Source organism: Schistocerca americana, chromosome 2 (assembly GCF_021461395.2).
Source record: "Schistocerca americana isolate TAMUIC-IGC-003095 chromosome 2, iqSchAmer2.1, whole genome shotgun sequence".
NCBI lineage: Eukaryota > Metazoa > Arthropoda > Insecta > Orthoptera > Acrididae > Schistocerca > Schistocerca americana.
This window is the reverse complement of record NC_060120.1, coordinates 467,882,979-467,910,435: the sequence shown is the minus strand read 5'-3', so window position 1 is coordinate 467,910,435 and position 27,457 is coordinate 467,882,979. Positions and strand designations below refer to the sequence as shown.

Sequence of the window (27,457 nt, the reverse complement as noted above, 5' to 3'; positions counted from 1 at the left end):
CGAATGGGGGACTATTTTACCTCCGGAATATTTTACCCAAGAGGACGCCATCATCATGTAATCATACAGTAAAGCTGCATGCTCTCGGGAAAAATTACGGCTGTAGTTTCCCCTTGCTTTCAGCCGTTCGCAGTACCAGCACAGCAAGGCCATTTTGGTTATTGTTACAAGGCCAGATCAGTCAATCATCCAGACTGTTGCCCTTGCAACTACTGAAAAGGCTGCTGCCCCTCTTCAGGAACCACACGTTTGTCTGGCCTCTCAACAGATACCCCTCCGTTGTGGTTGCACCTACGGTACGGCTATCTGTATCGCTGAGGCACGCAAGCCTCCCCACCAACGGCAAGGTCCATGGTTCATGGGGGGGGGGGGGGTCATTTGAGATATGGAGACCCAAACAGTGTCATAAGGCAAAATTTAGAGAATGGAATGAGTAGCTATCTGTTGTGATCACAACTTTTGTATCTCAACATTCGATATATGGGAAGGTAAGGTCATGTTGCTATAACCCTCCCTTCCCTTGTTTTGTACCTAGAAATGTTGGTCATTTCTACTTTAATTCATTGCATCAATCAACTAGCATTGTGTGATAAGAGACAGTCACTGTTTTATCATATCCCAAATAATGTGATGATGATTCTGAGTTCCAAAAAGTTGCCATCACTATTCCACCTACAAAATATAAAACTTGGTTGTGGCTCTTTTGCCTTACCAGCCCATTATTTTGTCCCCAGGGCATGATAGTGAATCCATGTTTTGTCTAGAGTCACTTGGCGGCTGTAAATATTCTTGATTATGTTTGTTTTTTATTTGTAAAATTTTAGAAATTTCAAAATTTAAGTGTTTCGGTCAGTGTTAAACATGATGCATTTTGAGCTCTTCAGAAAATGTGCCCATTCATACAAGAGTATTGGGGTGTGTGTGTGTGTGTGTGTGTGTGTGTGTGTGTGTGTGTGTGTGTGTGTGTGTGTGTGTAATCAGTGATATTAATACAATGGCTTATCACTGTACCATGAATTTGATCAACCATTTTTTCTGAATCAATGTTGGGTCAGTTGAACCCTTTGATACCACTTCGCCAACACACTACTGAATTGTAACCTTTTAACCAAACTGAGACTTCAGGCTACACTACAGATCAGTCTATCAGCACAGTCTACGTTAAAATGATGATAATAATAATAATAATAATAATTATTATTATTATTATTATTATTATTATTATTATTATTATTATTATTATTATTATTCTGGATTTACAATGTGAGTACATTTTTCCAGCACCTATTCTAGATTACAGTAAGTCACTAATTATTGTTCTCCACTCTTCTCTATTTGTCCATAAATCTTCAGGAATGTTGTTCTTCCTCATTGCTGACTGAACTCCCTGTATCCATGTATCAGGTGGTCGTCTCCTTTTTCTTCTTCCAATTGGTACCCAGTCGATTATGCATTTTGGTAGCCTTTCGTGTTCCATTCGTCTGATGTGTCCATACCATTTAAGTTGTTTGTGCTCGATGAAATCAATAATTGAATTTTTACATTTCATCTTGTCTCTGATTACTTCATTTCTTATTCTTTCTCGTCTTGATATTCTTGCTGAACATCTCCAGAAATCCATTTCTGTGGCTAATAATTTTGATTTCAGTTGCCATTTTGTTGTCCACACTTCTGAACCATATGTAATAATGCTCCTAACTATTGTTTTAAAAATCCTTATTTTGTTATCAGTTGTTATGTGTTTGTCCCAGAGAATTCCATTCAATAAAGAGATTGTCGTCTTTCCAGAATTTATTCTTGATCTAATTTCTTTGTCCTGTTTCCCATCATTTGTAATAATAATAATAATAATAATAATAATAATAGCAGCCAACTGGAAAATGATTTAAATCCAAATAGAGGTGCTTTGCAGGATATGCTTCCTGCAACCACCCTAGAAGGAAAACAAAGACAGAGGATGAGATGGTCAGATGAAGTTAATCGACACCTCATGGTCTGTTATTACCAAGCAACAAACCTAGGAACCAACACAACTGGATACAGATCACAAGTATACACAACATTTATTACCAGATACCCAGAATTAAAATTTTTAACAGAACAACGACTAGCTGATCAGATCCGTGGAATAATAAAAAAATAACAGGATACTCCAGTCAGAATTAGCACAATTTATAAGAAATGAAATGTCAGAAAAAAAAACGAAAAAGGTTGGGTAAAATCTCACAACAAGAAGCGATAGAGCAATTAGATGAAAAGAAGCAGAAATTACAATCATTGGCCAAACGATGTAGAAGATACAAAAAAAAAAAAGTGAAAATAGAAGGAAACTAAACCAAACATTCAACACAAACCAAAAGAAATTTTACCAGACAATAGATAACACACACATTAAAATAGACAATCCACCAAACATAACAGACATGGAACACTTCTGGAGCAACATATGGTCAAACCTGGTACAACATAACAGGCATGCACGGTGGATACAAGCAGAAACAGACACATACAAGATGATACCGCGGATGCCTGAAGTGATAATTTTGCAACATGAAGTCACCCAAGCAATTAATTCTACTCACAATTGGAAAGCCCCTGGAAAAGATAAAATAGCAAATTTCTGGCTAAAGAAGTTCACCTCAACACATTCACATCTAACTAAATTATTTAACAGTTACAGTGCAGACCCATACACATTCCCTGATACACTTACACATGGAATAACTTATCTGAAACCTAAAGATCAAGCAGACAGAGCAAACCCAGCTAAATATCACCCCATAACATGCCTACCAACAATATACAAAATATTAACTTCAGTCATTACACAGAAATTAATAACACATACAACACAGAACAAAATTATAAATGAAGAACGAAAAGGGTGTTGCAAAGGATCACGAGGATGTAAAGAGCAACTGGTAATAGATCCAGAGGTGACATATCAAGCTAAAACTAAACAAAGGTCACTACACTACACATACATTGATTACCAAAAAGCTTTTGATAGTGTACCCCACTCATGGTTACTACAAATATTGGACATATAGAAAGTAGATCCTAAATTGATACAGTTCCTAAACATAGTAATGAAAAATTGGAAAACCACACTTAATATCCAAACAAATTCAAATAATATCACATCACAGCCAATACAGATTAAGTGTGGAATATACCAAGGAGACTCATTAAGTACTTTCTGGTTCTGCCTTGCTTTGAACCCACTATCCAACATGCTAAATAATACGAATTATGGACACAATATTACTGGAACATACCCACACAAAATCACACATTTGCTATACATTGATGATCTAAAACTACTGGTAGCAACAAATAAACAACTCAACCAATTACTAAAGATAACAGAACTATTCAGCAATGGTATAAATATGGCTTTTGGAACAGACAAATGAAAGAAAAATAGCATAGTCAAGGGAAAACACACTAAACAGAAGATTACATATTGGATAACCACAGCGACTGCATAGAAGCGATGGAAAAAACAGATGCCTATAAATATCTAGGATACAGACAAAAAATAGGAATAGATAATACAAATATTAAAGAAGAACTAAAAGAAAAATATAGACAAAGACTAACAAAAATACTGAAAACAGAATTGACAGCAAGAAACAAGACAAAAGCTATAAATACTTATGCTATACCAGTATTGACCTACTCATTTGGAGTAGTGAAATGGAGTAACACAGACCTAGAAGCACTCAATACACTTACACGATCACAATGCCACAAATATAGAATACATCACATACATTCAGCAACAGAAAGATTCAAATTAAGCAGAAAGGAAGGAGGAAGGGGATTTATCGACGTAAAAAAACCTACATTATGGACAGGTAGACAATTTAAGAAAATTCTTTCTAGAACGAGCAGAAACTAGCAAAATACACAAAGCAATCACGCATATAAATACATCGGCTACACCACTGCAATTTCATAACCACTTCTACAACCCTCTAGATCACATAACATCAACAGATCCAAAGAAAGTAAATTGGAAAAAGAAAACACTACATGGCAAGCACCCGTATCATCTAACACAGCCACACATCGATCAAGATGCATCCAACACATGGCTAAGAAAATGCAATATATACAGTGAGACGGAAGGATTCATGATTGCCGTACAGGATCAAACAATAAACACCAGATATTACAGCAAACATATTATTAAAGATCCCAATACCACAACAGATAAATGCAGACTTTGCAAACAACAAATAGAAACAGTAGATCACATCACAAGCGGATGTGCAATACTAGCAAATACAGAATACCCCAGAAGACATGACAATGTAGCAAAAATAATACACCAACAGCTTGCCTTACAACATAAACTTATAAAACAACACGTTCCCACACACAAGTATCCACCACAAAATGTACTGGAGAATGATGAATACAAATTATACTGGAACAGAACCATTATAACAGATAAAACGACACCACATAACAAACCTGACATCATACCCACCAATAAAAAGAAGAAATTAACACAACTAATCGGAATATCCATACCCAATACAACAAATATACAAAAGAAAACAGGAGAAAAAATTGAAAAATACATCCAACTGGCTGAGGAAGTCAAGGACATGTGGCATCAGGATAAAGTTGACATTATACCATCAACAACAGGAGTCATACCACACAATATCCACCAGTACATCAATGCAATACAGCTACATCCAAACTTATATATACAACTACAGAAATCCGTAATTATTGATACATGTTCAATCACCCGAAAGTTCCTAAATGCAATATAACATATATAGCGTACAGTTAAAAGGAAGTCACGCTTGATCAAGGTCCGCGTCACTTTCCATTTTTAACCAGACCTAAGGTCTGAGAAAGGAAAGATGATGATGATGATGATGATGATGATGATGATGATGATGATGATGATGATGATGATAATAATAATAATAATAATAATAATAATAATATAGATGCGAAACAAATATTGTGTTATACAGTTCTTAAGGTTGTATATGTGGAAGTGACCTGATAGACGGTAAATTTCAGGTTGACTATACAATGTTAAGACAGTGATTTCAGGAACATGTTTTATATTGCAAGACATTTCCCAGATGTGAACTCAGACCATAATTTACTGGTTATGAACTGTGAATTAAAACCAAAGAAGTTGCAAAAAGATAGGAAATCAAGGAGACGGGACCTGGATAAGTTGAAAAAAGCAAAGATTGTCGAGAGTTTGAGGGAACATTAGGCAACAGTTGACCACAACAAGAAAAAGAAATACAGTGGAAGGTGAACGGACAGCTTTAATAGATTAAACAGTGAATGCAGCAGAGGATCAAATAGGTAAAAAGATAAGGCCTTGAAGAAATCCTTGGATAACACAGGAGATATTGAAATTAATTGATTAAACAAGACTATATAAAAATGCAACAAATGAAGCTAGTGAAAGGGAATACAAATGTCCCAAAATGAGATTGAGGGTAAGAGGAAAATGGCTTAGCAGGAATGACTTTAGCTCAAATGTAAGGACTTAGAAACATATCCTAGGGGAAAGATAAATACTGCCTACAGGAAAATTGAGAGGCCTTTAGAGAAAAGAGAAGCAGTGACTTGAATATCAAGAGCTCAGTTGAACACCAGTCCTAAGCAAAGAACAACAAGCTGAAAGGTGGATGGAGTATATACAGGGCTTATAAAAGGGAGATGAACTTTCAGGCAATATTACAGAAATGGAAGAGGACATAATCAAGATGACATGAGAGACATGATACTGTGAGAAGAATTTGACAGAACACTGAAAGACCTAAGTCAAAACGAGACCCCAGGAGTAGATGACATTTCATCAGACCTTCTGATAGTTTTGGGAGAGTCTACAATGTCAAAACTCTTGCATATTGTGTGCAAGATGTGTGAGACAGTTGAGATACCCTCAGACTTCAAGAAGATTAAAATCATTCCAATTCCAAAGAAAGGTGGTGGTGAAAGATGTGAATATTACCAAACTGTCAGTATAATAAGTCATAGTAGCAAAATACTAACACGAATTCCTTACAGAGGAATGGAAAAAAACTGGTAGAAGTTGTCAGGGAATATCAGTTTGGATTCTGGAGAAATGTAGGAACACACAAGGCAGTACTGATTTTACAACATATCTTAGAAGATAAGTTAAGCAAAGGTAACCTACATTTATAATATTAATTTAAAGAAAGCATTTGACAACTTTGACTAGAATACTCTCTTTGAAATTCTGAGGGTAGCTGGGATAAAATACAGGGAGCGAAAGGCTATTCTCAACTTGTATAGGAACTAGATGGCAGTTACAAGAATCGAGGGGTGTGAAAAGGAAGCCGTGATAGGGAGGGGAGTGAGACAGGGTTGTAGTGTATCCCTGATTTATTCAGTCTGTATATTAAGCAGGAATTAAAAGAAACCAAAGAAAAATTTGGAAAAGGAATTAAGGTTCAGGGAGAAGAAATAAAAACTTTGATATTTGTCGATGATGTAATTGTCACAGACAGCAAAAGGACTGTGAAGAGCAGATGAATGGAATGGACAGTGTCTTGGAAAGAGACTACAAGATGAAAATCAACAAAAGCAAACCAAGGATAATGGAATGTAGTCAAATTAAATCAGGCGAAGCTGAGGGAATTAAATTAGGAAGTGAGACATCTAAAGTAGTAGATGAGTTTTGTCATTCTGGCAGTAAACTAGTGGACGATGCCAAAGTAGAGATGATATAAAATGTAGACTGGCAATGGCAAGAAAAGCATTTCTAAAGAAGAGAAATTTGTTAACATTGAACATAGATCTAAGTGTGAGGAAATATTTTCTGAAAGTATTTGTATGTGTAGCTATGTATGGAAGTGAAACAGAGATGATAAAACAGTTTAGATCAGAAGAATACTGAAAATTAGATGTGTCAATCCCGTGACTATTGAAGAGAGTACCGAATATAATTCGGGTGAAAAATTTGTGGCACTACCTGACTAGAAGAAGGGATCAATTGTTGGGACACATTCTGAGACTTGAAGGGATCACCAACTTAGTGTTGGAGAGAAGTGTGGAGGTAAAAAGTGTGTTGCTCAGAGATGAAGGGGTTTGTGCATGACAGAGGTGCATGGAGAACAGCATCAAACCAGTCTTCAGACTGTGAAGAGCACAACACACGTGGTTGCATATGAAGTCACACAGCACAAAAGCCGGTGACCACCATTGTAGGTTCAAATGACCCTTGTCCACCATGCTTCCATAACATGTCAATCTACTCGTAGTCAAAAAAAGATATTCTGGTGCAAAGTACCCCTTGAACTTTGGTCAACTCAGTTTGAATTTGGGGTGGAGCTCACTTTCTCAAATAACAATGTTTTAGCACTGGAAGCTGCTCATCTATCATTCTTACAAAAATGTGAAACCTACAATTTAACAAATAAGTGTACATTGCATTTGTTATGAAGTTTAAGAAAAAACATTCACCCTTACTAACAGACATGTTGCTTAACAAAAATACAACTGTTCTGTAGAAATTTACCAGATTTATCAACCCATCCTTGCACATTTTTGCTGTGTGATTGTTAATCATCAAATGATTTAATATTGTTTGAATCATAAAACGTTGTAAATTTTTCTGTATTGTATAGGTGCTGATATTAAGGAAATGAAGGATTACACATATTCCGATACAGTGAGGGGCAACTTCTTGGGTCACTGGACTAGGGTGTCTCACTGTAAAAAACCTGTGATTGCCGCAGTGCATGGATATGCGGTAAGTGTATCTTCTTTTTCATTTATTTGTTTATGCTGCAATTCTGTTTCCCTTTCTGCATGATTCACTAGCTGAATATTGTTCATGCCACCTGATGTCTAATGGCTCTCTAATCATGTGCATACCAACAGAAATTGTACATTAAAGAAAGAACATTTTAATAATTGGAGAACGGTTTTATTGTAAAGATATGATAATCTTCATGTGTTGTTTGAAAAAACATAAATTCTAACCTTAGGTAAGACACAAGCATACAAATATGAAAAGAGGTAATTTTTCCATGCGAGTGTAAGTTGACTTGAGTAGCCCTTTAAATTGTGATACAGGCTTACTTAACATGGCTCATGTGCCACTTCATGGTACTGCTCCTGAAGCAAAGTAGAAGCTGTTAAGCTGAAAGTGGTCATATATGCTTGCTTATGTTGCATATGTTGTAGATATTTATCCCATATGATTTATTTTATTCATACCAAGGGCAATGAGAATTTGTTGAAAAGAACTGTCTTATAACATTTGAGTGTAATCACATGTCTAGCACCAAGAAAAAGGTGATGACCCTTCAGTAAATGGAGACATGTAACTTGTCAAATACACTCCTGGAAATAGAAATAAGAACACCGTGAATTCATTGTCCCAGGAAGGGGAAACTTTATTGACACATTCCTGGGGTCAGATATATCACATGATCACACTGACAGAACCACAGGCACATAGGCACAGGCAACAGAGCATGCACAATGTCAACACTAGTACAGTGTATATCCACCTTTCGCAGCAATGCAGGCTGCTATTCTCCCATGGAGACGATCGTAGAGATGCTGGATGTAGTCCTGTGGAACGGCTTGCCATGCCATTTCCACCTGGCGCCTCAGTTGGACCAGCGTTCGTGCTGGACGTGCAGACCGCGTGACCGCGTGAGACGACGCTTCATCCAGTCCCAAACATGCTCAATGGGGGACAGATCCGGAGATCTTGCTGGCCAGGGTAGTTGACTTACACCTTCTAGAGCACGTTGGGTGGCACAGGATACATGCGGACGTGCATTGTCCTGTTGGAACAGCAAGTTCCCTTGCCGGTCTAGGAATGGTAGAACGATGGGTTCGATGACGGTTTGGATGTACCGTGCACTATTCAGTGTCCCCTCGACGATCACCAGTGGTGTATGGCCAGTGTAGGAGATCGCTCCCCACACCATGATGCCGGGTGTTGGCCCAGTGTGCCTCGGTCGTATGCAGTCCTGATTGTGGCGCTCACCTGCACGGCGCCAAACAAGCATACGACCATCATTGGCACCAAGGCAGAAGCGACTCTCATCGCTGAAGACGACACGTCTCCATTCGTCCCTCCATTCACGCCTGTCGCGACACCACTGGAGGCGGGCTGCACGATGTTGGGGCGTGAGCGGAAGACGGCCTAACGGTGTGCGGGACCGTAGCCCAGCTTCATGGAGACGGTTGCGAATGGTCCTCGCCGATACCCCAGGAGCAACAGTGTCCCTAATTTGCTGGGAAGTGGCGGTGCGGTCCCCTACGGCACTGCGTAGGATCCTACGGTCTTGGCGTGCATCCGTGCGTCGCTGCGGTCCGGTCCCAGGTCGACGGGCACGTGCACCTTCCGCCGACCACTGGCGACAACATCGATGTACTGTGGAAACCTCACGCCCCACGTGTTTAGCAATTCGGCGGTACGTCCACCCGGCCTCCCGCATGCCCACTATACGCCCTCGCTCAAAGTCCGTCAACTGCACATACGGTTCACGTCCACGCTGTCGCGGCATGCTACCAGTGTTAAAGACTGCGATGGAGCTCCGTATGCCACGGCAAACTGGCTGACACTGACGGCGGCGGTGCACAAATGCTGCGCAGCTAGCGCCATTCGACGGCCAACACCGCGGTTCCTGGTGTGTCCGCTGTGCCGTGCGTGTGATCGTTGCTTCTACAGCTCTCTCGCAGTGTCCGGAGCAAGTATGGTGGGTCTGACACACCGGTGTCAATGTGTTCTTTTTTCCATTTCCAGGAGTGTAGTATCTACGTAAGAATGGACTACCACTTAACAGTACACAGATACATGCACAAGGACTGTTAGAAATGCTAGATTGTTAATAACCATTAGCAGACTTTTTTTTTTTTTTTTTTTTTAATATTATGTTGTTGTATAGATAATGTGTATTTTCTGCAATCAATGCTCTTTAGACATTGTGACTGGTTGCACTACATGCGTGTAACATTGTTCATGAAATTGAGAAGCCCTTCATGTAACATGAAATGAGAAAAAATTCTATCTATTTGGATCCTGTAATAGCTTACTTTACCATTGTGCAACAGTTGTACAGCCTAAAGCAAATCTTAACAGCCAAGGGCCATCAAAGCATAAACATCCCCTGGAAATGTAACAGGCAAATGAAAGGTTGATGGTTGTAGCAGGGCATAAGTGTCGGGATACTTTCATTGCTGAATATGCTGCACAATACAGTGTGTTCACGTCAGTGACTGCTTTAAAACCTGCACCATCTGGATCCTTCCTACTAACACTAATGTTTTTGAATTGCGCAGGTGGGAACTCTCCCTACAACACATTCTACGTCTCTGTAACCCCACTGGCCCAATCTTCACTATTATCTATCCTTCACCTTCCTGTCCCCTTCCCTATTCCCATTCCAGCATTACACAGCCTTCTATTCTGCTAATACACCCACTAGTATTCTTCGCCTTCTGTATTTCTCTCCCCTTTTCACTCTTTTACCCCCCCCCCCCCCCAAACTTCCTGATTGCACTGAGCAGTCCTATCTGTCCCTGCTCACTGTCATAAGCACCCAACACTTCCCTCACCAATACCCTACTACCCCTCTCCTTCCTCATCCAGCTCCCCATCCTTGTCACCACCCATGCCAAACAGCTGTTTCCATCGGGGGCAATTGCTGTCTGCAGTCCAGGCCACAGCAGCTAGAGACAGTAATCGTTTGTGTGTGTGTGTGTGTGTGTGTGTGTGTGTGTGTGTGTGTTTTTCTACTTCTGAAGCAGGCCTTTTGGCGAAAAGCATAAATGTATAGAAGTCTTTTTGTTGTGCCTGTTTGTGACTTGATGTCATTCCCACATGGTGAGTAGCAATCTTATCCTTTCATAGTATTTTTAGTTTTTGGTAGATATTGTTGTGGAGGGCAGCCCTAAAATGCCAAAAAGTTGCCATGGTCTTTAGTTATTCGGCCACTGTCTCCAATATAGGGTACTTAATGTATGAGGATAAGTTTACATTGTTCTTGTTCTGTTGGTGTATGCTAACATGGAAGAAAAAATGTGGTACTTTTCTGCATTATATGAAGTTACATGATTGAGAAGAAGAAAAAATAGTGTCTGTTCTTGGGTTACAATTACTGGCACTGTTATATAAAAGGGGAAGACCAAGAAAAATGCAGAAAATGGTGGTAGTAAAGCGTCAACAAAAACCAATGTGTGAGAAAATAACATACACGTATTCATTCTTTTATCTTTTTTAACTCCATTATTTAGTATGAATTATTGGCTGTTAGAGATGTAAAGGCTTATTGCAACTTAACCACTGAAAAGTTCTGAATTTTAGTGAGATTCAGTGGCAAAGATAGAGGTGGTGCAGGGGAAAACTGTAAATACTAGTAGATCCCTTTCAGATTACAAATAGGTTCTGTTGTCTGATTTTCTTTTTTTGCTACATGAATATTATGGTATGCATGGAAAAAGTCTTTCTCTTTAGAAATAGTCATAGTATATATTTTTACACCTTTTGTATAGTGACATGCAGCTCACAGCATACTAAATTAGCTTATTAGCCCAGGCCCTAATAATTTGTTGGGAATGAAATCACTAAATATCATTATAAGAGCTGGTGCAATCTTCGGCTTTGTAAATAAAAAGCATTCTGTGTTTCAACTGGGAAAGAGAGTAGCATATTGCATCAGAAGAGCCAAGGTTATAGCAGACATGATTGCTGACTGGTTAAATTTAAGACCCACTTGTGCTCCACAATAATTGAACTTTTGAAATATTAGAGTAAACATCATAAAAGTTCTATTATCACAATATTTTCTTTGTTTTATTCAGAAATTTCATTTTAATATTTGAAATTCAATTTTCCTTAAAATTATTTGGGTATTTATGGAGAGAATTCTTTGGCAAGTAAATTTGACTTAATTACATGTACCAATCAAGTAAATTGAATTGAATTTTACAATTGAAAGTTACTTTTATATTTTAGTTGGGAGGTGGCTGTGAACTTGCCATGATGTGTGACATCATATACGCTGGCGAGAAAGCAAAATTTGGGCAGCCTGAAATAGCTATTGGAACTATTCCTGGTGCTGGTGGTACTCAAAGACTTCCACGAATGGTTGGAAAATCAAAGGCAATGGAAATATGTCTTACCGGGAACCAAGTCACTGCCCAAGAGGCTGAAAAAATGGGTCAGTATATAATTTTAAAGTAGTGGAATAGACAGAAACATGGCTGAAGTACATTATCCCGAATGAATGAGTTTAGTAGATTGGTGAATTGGAAAAGGGATCATATTGCAGAAAGTAAATCTTTCAGGAGACAAAACAGTTTTAAGCATAATGTCATAGAGTTGCCATATAGCAATTGGCCCTGTGGTGAAACAGCACATAAGAACATAAGATTACAACATACTGTATTTACCCATGTGTAAGACAACTGCACTCCCCCCCCCCCCCCCCCCCCTCCCCCCGTTAAGAAACTCCTTGAGAAAAATCTTTGTTTAACATATTCTAACTAATCAAAATTACAAATCATTTTATTGATATGAAGTACCTGCCCAAAACATAAGCATTATACCTATTCTAAACTGAGGCCATTTATTGATTGCATACATTTTGATAATAAGAGGTGAAATAAAATAAACGAAAAGAAATGGTTTACAGTAATTTTTATCTTCATTACCTTTTTTTCTTTACTAAACCTGTTATCTGGGGTATCACTATTTGTAATCACTGACATTGTAGTAGCAGAGTTGTAAGAAATATGTTCATTGTCACAAATATTTGGCTCTTCCTTCAGAATATGTTGTGATTTCTGTGATTGTGGTTACAGTGGAACCTGAGAACACAGGTTTTTTTTCCTCCCCTCCATCAGCCTGGTGCTGTCTCTTTGGCTTCATGGAACCAGCAGCTGACATGCCCCCTTTTGTTCCCACAATAGCTTACAGTGTCGGCAACATTGACGCAGGAAACACATTAAGCACATAATTGGCCCCTGTCTGGACTTTTACCATCTCCTGCAGAAATGTATACTGTTGTTATGTATTTGTACGATTTTAAAAGTCGATTCTGACACGGTAGATGTTCGTAAAAATCCAAATTACATGGTATAGATTCTCTTGGTTGGCAGCACAACAAAATTTACTGCCCGCTCATTACTCCACTCCCTGCACCTACCGCCCTTCCGTAGTGCTGTGCTTGTGCAATTGTGAAACACAGACTGCAATATCTTCTACAGTGCAGGTCATATGTAACAGCAGCAACTAATACATAAAAAAATACCACAATGATGGTTCTGTACAATTCTCAAACTTTCGCTTGTCCCGTGATCTACTGACGTCTGTTAGTACTATGCCACAACCTGTCTTGTTATTATAATTTGTTCTTGTGACAGCAGTTACAGTCAGTTTTATATGTTTTATTTCATTTGGATTAATTTTCTTTCTGCTTCATCTGAATGTCACCATCTCATTCTAAAGCTGATCAAAAGGTGGTAATGTTTTTACCCAGTATTCTAATATATAAACAGTGACTGAATTTTTCATTTACAACCCAATTGGTAAATCATTACAGTTTCTCATAACCAAATAAAATACTGAATTGCATTCAGAATCAAGTGCTGGTTTTTGGAGGACAATGTTTTCTACTTTCAGTATTACCTTTACTTGAAAGCACCAGACATGTTTGTTTACAGTATCCATATAGGTATGAGAACTTTTATTGCAAACCTGTTCACATAAAGCAAGAGTTTATAAGATGCTATAATTTAATGCTGTTCCTGTTTCACAAAATAATCAAATTTTAAGCAAAGCAATAGACTGTAGTGGTGGTTAGTTCATACTTTCTTGTGTAACCCTTGCGCTAGCACCCTGAGAGTCAAATGTCATGGGACTGTTTGAGCATGGTAGATACTGTATCGAGTGCTATAGTGTATCAGGAAATCTCGAGTATGTTCAAGTGCGAGTATAATTTGCCTGATCTACCCTTTAGAATTCTTCAAAATAAATATGCATGTGACCTCAATAGCCAAAGCTTCACCTTTAAACATAAAACAACCCATACATCAATCTATTTAACTACATAAAAATGTTGACCTTGGCAACAGTAGTTTAATCTGCAAATATAAAAGAACCCTGTATTTTTGGGTGAGGATTTTTCAACTGTGGTCAGTAATGGAGTTTGAATGTACTGGAGATAACCGCTTTTCAAACCTGGTGATGTTGGAGACAGCTATTGTTCCGCTGCAGTGGTAGAATTGTGTTATGCACATTCATATTATTCATATCCATTATTAACATAAGAGTATGTTAGCATACAGGTTTATTCATAATGTACCCAGAATACAGCCACAAGCAGAAGACAGCAAAGCAGACTATGGTGCATATGCTTCATCCTTATGTTGTCCACCATTCACTGGCCACTGGAAGATGCTGTTAACGGTGGTTACTGCTCATTAGTTATGTATTGTAGAATATTCTATCATCATCTAGTTTCTTCTTTTTCATTGGAACAGGTCCACTATATGCTTGTGTGTACGGAACAGCCCCTTCTGTGACTCGGTATCCTTCTAATGAGCACTTATGTCAAAGGTACATGACCTCCTGTTAAATCAAATGATGCATACAGATATAGACATCAGTTATTCCCCAGTGAACATAATTTGGAAGAAAAGGAAAAAAAAAAGCGGATGTGATTACTTTTCTAACTCAGTCAGTTAAATAAACAATACAAGATTTTTGAAAGAAGCCAATTCCAAAATTTGATCATAATTTACACAGAAGTACCATACAATATTTTATTTTTATTTTCTGTATGTTGCAGAATTATTTTATTTGTATTTTTCATTCTACTATTTATTTTTACTCTCACCAATTGTGATTGGATCTGGTTTGTGATTTTGGACACTCATTTTCTTCCCTTCTGGCATTCTGCAACTTTTAATTTTTAACTATTTGATTCCCTTGGGTTTGACTTGGAATTCCTTTTTTGAATTTTACAGAAGTAAGCTCACCCAGCATGGCATATATTCCTCATTTTATGCCTTTCTATCTTTGCACCCAAAATCTAGTACAGTAGCCATTCTGTTGTGTGTGTGGGAAAGGGGGGGGGGGGGGGGGGGGAGGACTCAAGTACCGGCACTGTGGTGGTACCTCCTAACCACGCTGGGATCACACTCTTGGTGCCTGAGCTGGCAATTCTCCATGCAAGTCGAGGAGTTTGTGGTGATTATGGGTGGGGCAGGGGACTCGGGGCATGGGTGGTACCATGGTAGAAGATTTGCACATGAAATGCATTAAACTAACTCCTGCTGGTGGCTGCAAGGCCCCAGCAATCTCTTCAGGTGGGAAAGACCATACAGAGAGATGCGACCCATGATGTCACCTCCCATGGCTGCACTGTGGGAAGAGGGAGGGACAAGCCAGATATCTGGGAGCTAAAAGTTTGACCCAATATATGGTATGTACTCAAACTGGTGAAGATACTTATACAACAACAAAACCATTACTTATTGTCCAATACATTGAAGACAAATTTTGGGAAGTGGAGTCTCTCGGGGAAAATGTGAAATGGGTTGTTGTTAATTAAAACTTCCTGTGGTGCCCAATCTACAGCTCTTTGGGCATGCAATTGTCTAGGTGACACAGAACTCGTAACATGGTCCAAGGAATCATCTCCCTCAGAGATTTTATGCTCCAAAGAGATGAGGAGCTCCAAACTAATCTCTAGCAGCAAGCCATGCATATTATCAGTTGTGAAGATAAAAGGTTTGAAGATAATCATATGGATACAGGTGCCTATATCTTAGCCTTCAAAGGAAATGACCTCTCAGAGAAAGTTAAGGTCATGCTGCACAGATTTGATGTGAAACCATTTGTTCCACTGCCTGTTGGGTACTTCAGATGTTTATGCTCTAGGCATATGTCATCCTGCTGCATGATGGACCCAAAATCCATCAACTGTGGATGAGCATTACTTTAAAGGTAGCTTTTGTGAACATCCTTGTGTGTCAGCTATGCAGAACATCTGACAGTTTGCCCAGTTTTCAAGAAAGAACAGAAGATCCAGAAATACAAATATATTTAGCACCTGTCATATACTGAGGCATGGAAGAAATATGAACCCCTACATTCTGTGGACATGACGATTAATTATGTTATCACAACCATTGGTCGCCCCCCCCCCCCCCCCCCCCCACACACACACACCTCTACCTTCCCCAAACCAAATCTCTCCCATGGTATATTCTTTGGAGCCTTTCCACATTTTTCCCCCATGCCCAGCTGGAGAAGCTTTCTCCTCCTTTGGTGTCTACTGGTGACAAGGCTTCCTCTCAGCATCCCTCTCCTGGGAAACCCCCAGATTGGAGATCTGACACCAAACATTGGCTGAAGGACCCACGGCCTGTGTGTCCCATGGCTGTCAGCTCTTTAATCTGTCCTCTTGCACAATGCGGATAGCTCCTTCAACAAACATTGCTCAACAAAGGTTATAAAGGAGGAGGAGGAGGAGGAGGAGGAGGAGGAGAAGAATGCTCCTCTGGTCCACTGCTTAAGTGTCAGATCTCCCCTCCCTGCAGTCAGATTATGAACCAATGTTTGTGGATGTGGTTTCATTCCCATACATGGTAAACAATCATTCTGTGGCATGACCTGTCCTTCAGGCCCCTTTGCCTAACCTGGCACAAGTCACGTGATCATTCAACGGAATTGTAATGGCTGTACTGTCACCTGCTGGAACTACACTTTATTTCTTCTTCTGCAGTTTGCATTGCTTTCCAAGAAACACACTTCACTGGTGACTACTCTCCAGTGCTTCATGGTTATTGAGCATTCTGTCAGAACCTTTATGGTGTACCTATAGGGTGTCTGTTCTTCATATTGTACATGCCATCAGTGAATGGATTCCCTTTTGTACCTCGTTGGAAGCAATAGTGATGTAGGTGCAAACAACTTCAGCAACCACCCTTTATGTTGAGTTGACCAAATTAATCAAACAACACTTCTCTACAATAGTCACTAAACAACCACCTTTGTGACAGCGACCACTTTCCAGCGATCCTGTGGTTTCCTTGTCATTGTCAGACTGACTGACTACTTCACAGGGCCTTTATATGCCTCTCCTGTTACATTCACCACCTCTGTCGAATTGTATTGTTAGGTTGTGCTAAACATCTCGGACACAGTAACCCACATTTGCTGAACTGCTATTCTCCTTTCTGCAGGCTTCCCTCCAACCATTGGCCAGTGCCATGGTGGACCAAAGACATTGCAGTAGCTATTCAGGACTGCCAAAGAGCCTTGCAACAATACAAATGACATCCTTCATATACCGACCCTATCACGCTTAACTGACTACATTCTAAGACCCTCTGTCTAATCAAATGCAATGTGAAAGAATGATGAGAGTTCTATGTCTCATCCCTAGGGACGTATACATCTTCATCTCAGGTGTGCACCAAACTCTGTAGTGTAGTGGGCCTCCAGTAGTCGACAACTATGCCAGGTCGTGTCCTACAAGGTGGTCTTTGTACCAATTTATTGGTTCTTGCAGAACATCTCATGACCCACTTTGTGTCAGCACTGCTGTCCTCTTCCTATCTGGCTACCTTTCTACTGCAGAAGCAACAAGTTGAAGACGTCCCCTTATGTTTCACTCCCCACCAAGATGAATCCTATAATGAACCCTTCACTGACTGGGAACTACCTCAGGCTCGTGCCTCATCCCATGACATTACCCCAGGCCCTGATTCAATTCACAATCAGATTATCCGGCACCAGAATATTCCACAAAGGCGACATCTCCATAGGATCTTCACATGTATTTGGCTCAAAGTTGCCTTCTCCTCACAATGTTTAGATAGCATATGTTTCCCAATCCTTAAGTGAGGTAAGAACTCAATGTCTCTTGACAGTTACCAGCTGATTAGCCTGGCCTACATACTCTGTAAGCTGCTTGAAAGAATGGTTGCTTGCAGAGTATGTTGGGTTCTCAAATCTTAGGGCCTTTTGTCCCTCTTATCAGTGTGGTTTCTTGGCTGGACAAGTGACAACGAACCATCTGCTTAGGTTAAAAGCAGCATATGATTTATATATATATATATATATAGAGAGAGAGAGAGAGAGAGAGAGAGAGAGAGAGAGAGAGAGGGGGGGGGGGGGGGGGGGGGGGGGAACATTCCACGTGGGAAAAATTATATATAAAAACAAAGATGAGGTGACTTACCGAACGAAAGCGCTGGCAGGTCGATAGACACACAAACATACACACAAAATTCAAGCTTTCGCAACAAACTGTTGCCTCATCAGGAAAGAGGGAAGGAGAGGGATATATATATATATATATATATATATATAATGGAAGGAAACATTCCACGTGGGAAAAATTATATATAAAAACAAAGATGAGGTGACTTACCGAACAAAAGCGCTGGCAGGTCGATAGACACACAAACAAACACAAACACACACACAAAATTCAAGCTTTCGCAACAAACTGTTGCCTCATCAGGAAAGAGGGAAGGAGAGGGGAAGACGAAAGGAAGTGGGTTTTAAGGGAGAGGGTAAGGAGTCATTCCAATCCCGGGAGCGGAAAGACTTACCTTAGGGGGAAAAAAGGACAGGTATACACTCGCACATATCCATCCACACATACAGACACAAGCATATATGTCTGCTTGTGTCTGTATGTGTGGATGGATATGTGCGTGTGTGCGAGTGTATACCTGTCCTTTTTTCCCCCTAAGGTAAGTCTTTCCGCTCCCGGGATTGGAATGACTCCTTACCCTCTCCCTTAAAACCCACTTCCTTTCGTCTTCCCCTCTCCTTCCCTCTTTCCTGATGAGGCAACAGTTTGTTGCGAAAGCTTGAATTTTGTGTGTGTGTTTGTGTTTGTTTGTGTGTCTATCGACCTGCCAGCGCTTTTGTTCGGTAAGTCACCTCATCTTTGTTTATATATATATATATATATATATATATATATATATATATATATATAATGGAAGGAAACATTCCACGTGGGAAAAATTATATATAAAAACAAAGATGAGGTGACTTACCGAACAAAAACGCTGGCAGGTCGATAGACACACAAACAAACACAAACATACACACAAAATTCAAGCTTTCGCAACAAATTGTTGCCTCATCAGGAAAGAGGGAAGGAGAGGGGAAGACGAAAGGAAGTCAGACTTCCTTTCGTCTTCCCCTCTCCTTCCCTCTTTCCTGATGAGGCAACAATTTGTTGCGAAAGCTTGAGTGTATGTTTGTGTTTGTTTGTGTGTCTATCGACCTGCCAGCGTTTTTGTTCGGTAAGTCACCTCATCTTTGTTTATATATATATATATATATATATATAATAGAGGGAAACATTCCACGTGGGAAAAATATATCTAAAAAGAAAGATGATGAAACTTACCAAACAAAAGCGCTGGCAGGTCGATAGACACACAAACAAACACAAACATACACACAAAATTCTAGCTTTCGCAACCAATGGTTGCCTCGTCAGGAAAGAGGGAAGGAGAAGGAAAGACAAAAGGATATGGGTTTTAAGGGAGAGGGTAAGGAGTCATTCCAATCCCGGGAGCGGAAAGACTTACCTTAGGGGGAAAAAGGACAGGTATACACTCGCACACATACACATATCCATCCACACATACACAGACACAAGCAGACATTTGTCTGCTTGTGTCTGTGTATGTGTGGATGGATATGTGTATGTGTGCGAGTGTATACCTGTCCTTTTTCCCCCTAAGGTAAGTCTTTCCGCTCCCGGGATTGGAATGACTCCTTACCCTCTCCCTTAAAACCCATATCCTTTTGTCTTTCCTTCTCCTTCCCTCTTTCCTGACGAGGCAACCATTGGTTGCGAAAGCTAGAATTTTGTGTGTATGTTTGTGTTTGTTTGTGTGTCTATCGACCTGCCAGCGCTTTTGTTTGGTAAGTTTCATCATCTTTCTTTTTAGATATATATATATATATATATTAATGCCAACATATTATTGCAGTGTTTTTGACCTGCGTAAGGCACATGACACAGCTTGGTATTATCACATTTTACTTACCCTCCATGACTAGGGCTTTCAGGGTCCCCTGCAGATTTTAATTCGTCAGTTTTTCTCCCACCAGTTGTTATGGATTAGAGTTGGCGTTTGACTTTGCTGCCCATGAGTCCAAGAGAATGACATCACATAGGGTTCTGTATTGAATGTCACTTCCTCATCACAATACATGGTCTAGTGACCTGTGGTAGATTGCTGGCTACCCTTGCATCGTATGTTGACAATTTTTGCCTTTGGTACTCCTCCCCCTTGGTAGCCTCTGCTGAATGCCTGCTCCAAGTTGCCATTGTGCGGGCCTCTGTACAGCTCTTTCCTCTAGTTTTCAGTTCTCTAGTACAAAAATGTAGGTCATGCATTTTTTTCCCATGTACCACAGTCTGCCCTGACACAAAGCTCTACTTAGATACCCAGCACCTGGAAATTATAGCACAGTCCCATTTCTTGGGCCTCCTTTTTATTAAAAAACTGACTTGGCTGCCCTGTATTCGTCACTTGAAGGCTAGCTGCATTCAGAAGCAAAACACTCTCTGCTTTCTTGGCCACACATCTTGGGGTGTGGATCATGCTACTCTTATCACTATTTACTGGGTCCTTGTTTTATCCTGACTGGATTATGGTTGCCAGGTTTGACTTTGTGGCCCCATCAGCTTTGAAACTGTTATACCCAGTCCACCATCTGGCAAGCGTCTGTCTGCTGGTGTCTTTTGGACTAGTCCTACATACAGTCTTCTTGCCAAAGCAGGGGATCTTCCCTTTCAGGTTGAACACTACCACCTCTTGGTCTCCTATGCAATAATTCCCTGTGTTGCATTCTCTTTGCACGTGAAGGAGGTCGTTGTCCTGATACCTGCCCTTGGTTTGGAGTACCAGTTGGAAAACTCCACGCTTCCCTCTACCAAGAGCTCTAGCTCTTCTCCCTGGGCTCTGCTTCACATATTCTCTAAAGCATTGCCTCTTGGATGGTGCCCAGGCCATGGATTAGGACTGATCTCTTCCAAGGGGCTAAAGTCTATCGTGTCCATGTTCTTTCGGTGTTTGTTACATACAGTTCCAGATAGCTACCATTTTTACACAATGGTTCTAAAACTGAATCAGACAGGATATGCTTATATATCTCATGTTGGTATGGAATGCCATTCACTGCCAGGAACAAGTAGTGTGCTTACAGCAGAGCCTACAGTCATTAGCAGAGCCCTCCATTTTAATAATCGGGGCTCCCTTGAGCATGTTTTAATAAATACAGACTCAGTGACCAGCATCGAAACTATTGATTGGTGCTATTCTTGCCACCCTTTGAGCTCTGATATTCATGACCTTCTCGCTGATGTTCATCATGCTGCTTGCACAGTTCTGTCTCTGTGGGTCCCAACTTGGGGGTATCCCGGGGAGAGAATTGGCCAAGTGTAGGGCTAGAGGAGAACTTACTTGCTCCCTGTTTACATTGCTGATCCAAGATGCAGATTTGCAGGTGCAAATGGGCTCTGCTTGCTTGGAAATGGAATGATATCTGGTGGGCTCCTGCCCCATCTAATAAACTCAGCACAATCAAGGAGGCTGCTGCAGCATGGTGCTTCTTCCTCTGCTTCTCCCAGAAGGAATCCAAAGTCCTATGTTGTTTCCACATTGCTCATACCAGGTTAACCCACAGTTTTATTTTGTGTAACCAGCCACGCCCACATTTTGGCTGTGGAGCCTTTACAGGCAGTAGCTTGTATCTTGGTAGAATGCCCCCTCCTTTTGACTCTCCATGCTAAATATGGTCTTCTTGACTCATTGGCTCTAACATTGCCAGATGATTCACATATGGCTGACATGGTTCTCAGTGAAAGTGGTTCTTACTTTCTGTTCTAAAGTTTTAATCTACCTCTGGAGCAGAGGCAGGGTGATTGGGGATGAGGAATCTCCCACTGTGTGTTAGGTCTCAGGGGTTCTCCAACCCTTTTCCGTGGCCAGGCTACTCTTTCATCCCTCTTTTACTCTATTTTAATCACTTTTAGGTTTTATTTGCCTCCTTTCTGCAACACCCTATTTTCTATTCTAGGTGTCGCATTCTGTTGAATAGTGGGTGCTCTTGACTGTAATGGATCACGGGTGGGACAGATGTTTCCTGTAGCATACAGAGCCCCAGGGATGCCCACTTAATGATTTCTATATTTCCTTCATCTTGCTTTTATTATTGTCCATTAAATTTTTAGCCTTCTCTCTTTTACTGTTAAGTCTCCCAACTGGATCAGCGAACATTCTTGGTGAATGTCTCTACTTTTGGACACACCTCTCTTGGATCTAGAGACTGATGACCTTGTTGTTTGGTCCCTTACCCTTTGACCCCCACCTCCACCCCACCATAAAAAAAAGAATCAACCAACCAACCAGTGTGCCTATGTTCAAACTTCATGGTTTTCTTCTTGTAGGTAACGTATTTTTCCATATGATAAATAGATTGAGGAGGAAGATAGTATGTGGACACTACAAAAAATATCCCTTGTGTTTGAAACGTAGCAATGTGGAGTATTTTAGTTTGCTCTGGTATTGCTCCATCTTAGGGAAGACACTGACTGAAATCACACCTGACCATGCAGATTTAGGTTTTTCCATGATTTCCCAAAAGAGTTTATAATAAATGGTGGGATGGTGTCTTTAAAAGGGAAATGGCTAATATTCTTCCTCTCAACCAAGTTTGTGCTTCACCTCAAGTGACCTCATCATTAGGACATTAATCTTGCTTTCGTCATTCTCTCTAGTATCACTCCTACAGTAAATAAATACTATTTTTTTCTTTTCCTAAGCTGCAACATAGTTGCATTTTACTTTAGATTAGTGGCTTGGTAAACTGGCTATGTTTCCTAAATTTGTATTACTCAGACAGTAATTGTTTATCTGATAGCTATTGTATAGTTAGTTTTATAAATGAATTTTTAGTTTACAGAAGAACTTTGTCTAAAAATTCATAGTGCCTTATGATCTAAAAATTTTGAGTCCCATAGTAAATGTTTTCCAAAACCATGACTAATACTGATTTAAAGTAAGTTTTCTGTATAACAAATATGTGTTTGGGCATATTAAATATGCAATAATTTTAAGTTATTTCACTTTAAAGACTCCCTTGTTTGTATAAAACCCTAATAATGAAACTGCTTAAATTTTGCTAAAAATAGTAAGACCTTCTTAATTAAAGTTTAAAAACGCTTTTCAAACACTGAGAGAGTAATGAAAAAGTACAGGGTGATTCAAAAAGAATACCACAACTTTAGGAATTTAAAACTCTGCAACGACAAAAGGCAGAGCTAAGCACTATCTGTCGGCGAATTAAGGGAGCTATAAAGTTTCATTTAGTTGTACATTTGTTCGCCATTTCAGCCAATAAAGTTTTTGCTCCCTTTTTCTTCGAAGGTGCTACTGTAACTGGACTACAGTACCTGGAGATGTTAGAGAATTGGCTGTTCCCTCAGCTCGAACAAGAAGCACAACAATTCATATTTCAGCAGGATGGAGCGCCACCACATTGGCACTTATCTGTCCGTAACTACCTGAATGTCAACTACCCGAGGCGATGGATCGGCCGCCAGGCAGCCCGTGACAGAGCACGTCATCACTGGCCTCCAAGAAGCCCTGATTTTTTCTTATGGGGGGTATGTTAAGGATATGGTGTTTTGGCCACCTCTCCCAGCCACCATTGATGATTTGAAACGAGAAATAACAGCAGCTATCCAAACTGTTACGCCTGATATGCTACGGAGAGTGTGGAACAAGTTGGAGTATCGGGTTGATATTGCTCGTGTGTCTGGAGGGGGCCATATTGAACATCTCTGAACTTGTTTTTGAGTGAAAAAAAACCTTTTTAAGTACTCTTTGTAATGATGTATAACAGAAGGTTATATTATGTTTCTTTCATTAAATACACATTTTTAAAGTTGTGGTATTCTTTTTGAATCACCCTGTATGTCAGTTAGATTATGTTATCAACTAAAATGAGGTAGATTAGCACAAATCCTGTGAAGGAATTCTATTTAGATAATATTTGGAAGAATGGTGTAAATATTATCCCATTTTTATGTCTAGGAATGGGTAGATTGCTACTCACCTTATATAGGTGGTGTTGCATCAGTCAGCCATAACAAAAAGGGTACTGATTATAATTAGCTATCAGACATAGTCCTTCATCAGATTAGAAAACTCCTGCACATTAACACAAAACACACAACTCTCACACACATGGCCACTGTCATCTCCTCGTGCTAAGGCTGAACCGTGACTGTCTCTGAGGTAAGCAACAATCCTTGTTGGTGGTGGATATTAGGGGTATAAAGACATGTTGAGGGACGGAAGCAAAGTGCCGGGGATGGGAGCAGTGAAGAGGTGGGGAAATATGCTAGTCCTGCTTGTGGAAGCATACAGCTACATGGTGGGGACAGGATAGGGCTGCTAGGTCCAGCATACGGAGGCTGTGCTGGTAGCAGGTAAAGGGGAAAGGGAAGAAGAGAGAAGTAGAGAATGGGAAAGGACTACGGGAATGTGTTGGTGGCATAGAAGGCATTTGTAATTCTGAAGTGCGAGCAGGGAAGGGGATAGGCAGGTGGAGTTTAGAACTAGTGGAGGTTGAGGCCAGCAAGGTTATGGGAACAAAGGATATGTTGCAGGGAGTGTTCCCAACTGCACAGTTCAGAAAAGCTGGTGTTGTTGCAAAAAATACAGGCTCCAACTTTGCCTCACAGCCCACTACTGCGTGGTTCTTCGCACCAGAACCACCTTTACTGAATTTTGCAGATGGAAACTTCTGTTGCAACATATCCTTTGTTCTCCTAACCCTTGTGGGCTCATTCTCTGCTAACTACTGTACCGCCCCTGCTTATACCTTTCCCTGCTCCCACTCCAGTAGTACACATACCTTCTATTCAGCCAGTACATCTATACAGCACCTTCCAATTCTGTACATCCCACTTTTCCCCCTCCTCCCAAGCAGTGTCCTGATTGTGTCCTTAGCAGCCATATCTTGTCCCCACCGTATCTCTGCATGCAATTACATGCAGCACTAGCATCTTCCCACACCCCTAACAAACTCCACTCCCCCCCCCCCCCCCCCCCAAATTTCCTGTCTCGTATCTATTCTTACCCCCAACTACCCACCCAAGCAAAGATTGCTGTTTACCCCAAACGCAGTTGCAGTCGGGCCTTAGTGCCCAGATACAATAGTGTTCATGTATGTTTGAGTTGTGCTTGGGTGGATGTGTGGGGTTTCCTACATGTGATGGAGGATGTGGTCCAACAGCTAATTATGTAGCAATCTTTTTTAAATTGTGCCTGTGTGTGACTCAAGGCCTCCTCTATGTGATGAGCAGCAATCTACCATTTCCACTTCGCTGTTACTTCACTCTGGATTTTCCACTTTTTGAAACAGTGGTATGAGGCAGTAGAGTTGAATGTGGATGTTGTTAGAGCCGTGCAGCCCAGTCAACAAAGGAACATTAGGGGAACAAATTCGTGTAGTTACAAATTATTGTACCGTGGTAGGGGGAAGTGTAATTAATAACACATTAAAATCCTAAGGATGCAGGGTTTCAAGGTCACTTTTTTGGTTTCTCTTGACTGTCTCCAAAACTGTGGCTTCTACTGAAAATATTTCCCATTTCAAAATATAAACTAGATAAAATTACGTAATAAAAAAAGGTTCTAATCCTTTTCTTCTGTAGAACTAGTAGTTTCAATATTGCATGGGATCGGGAAGTCACAGATTACTAAAAATAGTGTTGAAATGGTATAAAATTAATGTATTTTCTTTAATAATGTGGGTTAAGAATAAATGTTCATACCACATGTACATGCAGTAGAACTGTATTGAGGGATAAAATGTGTTCTGGGGGTGTAACAGTGTGTTGGGGATGGGAGCCTGGAGGGAAGCATCTTTAGGAAGGTAGTTCACCAGATTGTGACCATGGAGTTCCCTCCTGCCAAGGTCTGCAAAATTAAGATCAAGCAGGTGATTTCCCATTCTCTCTACTGTACTGCAACACAAAAAGCAACTACAGGATGTTTCACAAAATTAAACTGTCCCTTATGCAGCTTACCTTATGTATCACTGGTGATGCAGTCTGCAGACATGCAGTGCATTAACACAGTGCGGAATGATTCATAAATCAAGCTGCAGAAGGGTTGTATAACTTCATGAAACACCCTGTAGTTGCTTTTGGTGGCATAGTGGTGTAGAGAGAATGGGGAATGGCCTGGTCGCTCTTTGTTTTGCAGACTTATGGAGGAGAAACTGCATGACCACAACCCAGCAGCCTATCTTCCCTCAAGCTTATAACCTGCAATCTCACCTTTCCACCCTTTTATACCCCAAGAACACAATTTATTTCTTAATATGGTTTGATTGCACTTAGATGTGGTACACACTTTTAACACTTGCTATTAACAAACTACATTTAACAATAAATGTTAATTTTATATCATTAAAACACTATTTTTAATTACATGTGGCTTTTCCAACTTTTCTTATGTGGAAACAATTAGTCTTTGAGAAAAAATGAATAGCACATTTTTTGTAGAAATTGTAATGTTAACTTTTTTACTGAGAAACATTTTTTTCTAGAAGCTACAGTTTTTGGGATATACAAGAAAAATGTAAAAATGTGACCTGTACATGCCCATCTAACCCCATGCTCAAGCCTCACCAGTTTGGATATTTGAGTGTGTGCTGAAAAGTAATGCCTCTAAATTTATGTTAAAACTCATAAACCTTTTTACATAAAACAAATGGTGTTAACTTTCTACACTTTTATTCTTCATGTCTACATATTTATTTCTCATGATAGTTACCCGGTAACAAAAACATTTCTCCCAATGAGAGATACTGTCACTGTAGAATGTTTGACTTCGTTGATGCAGCCAAAACTTCACCTCTGCTTGTACTGCTTCATCAATGTCAAGGTGAGGCTCTTGAAAATATTGGAAAAATCAGATGTGACCAAGTTGTGATTGTATGGAGGCAGATCGATGACAGTGAACCACAGGCGTCAGATTGTTGCAGATGTCGCAGCACTAGTGTGTGTTGTCTGGTATTGACATGCAGAAGGAGAGTATGCTCCATGTGTGGCTGAACTGTTCCAATTCGAAACATGACCACTGTGAATATTTATAGGCTGGAGCATGACATTGTTTAGTGAAGGCAAACTATGCCATATTGCAGAAGAATATTCTTAATATTTTTATTGTTTAACCGTCTGTAGGTTATAAATGATCAAAAATAAGAATCACTCGAGGGTGACTGTGTAAATCAGCAAAATTGCAACTGTTATTAGACACTAAATCTGTACACTGTATTAACAATAAACTGTCATTACACTTATTAATTATGCTTACATATCTCAGTTCAGCAGGAAATCTGCTG

The 27,457-nt window shown here is 40.1% G+C and overlaps 1 protein-coding gene across 1 annotated transcript in view; it reads left to right on the top strand.

Moving 5' to 3' along the window:
• The window catches only part of LOC124595407 (probable enoyl-CoA hydratase, mitochondrial), a 70,527-nt gene that overhangs the window by 16,889 nt on the left and 26,181 nt on the right, over positions 1-27,457 (top strand). The window contains exons 3-4 of the mRNA XM_047134136.1: positions 7,647-7,771; positions 11,999-12,203. Coding sequence (XP_046990092.1) covers positions 7,647-7,771; positions 11,999-12,203 — 330 coding nt within the window. The remainder of the gene's footprint in view (positions 1-7,646; positions 7,772-11,998; positions 12,204-27,457) is intronic.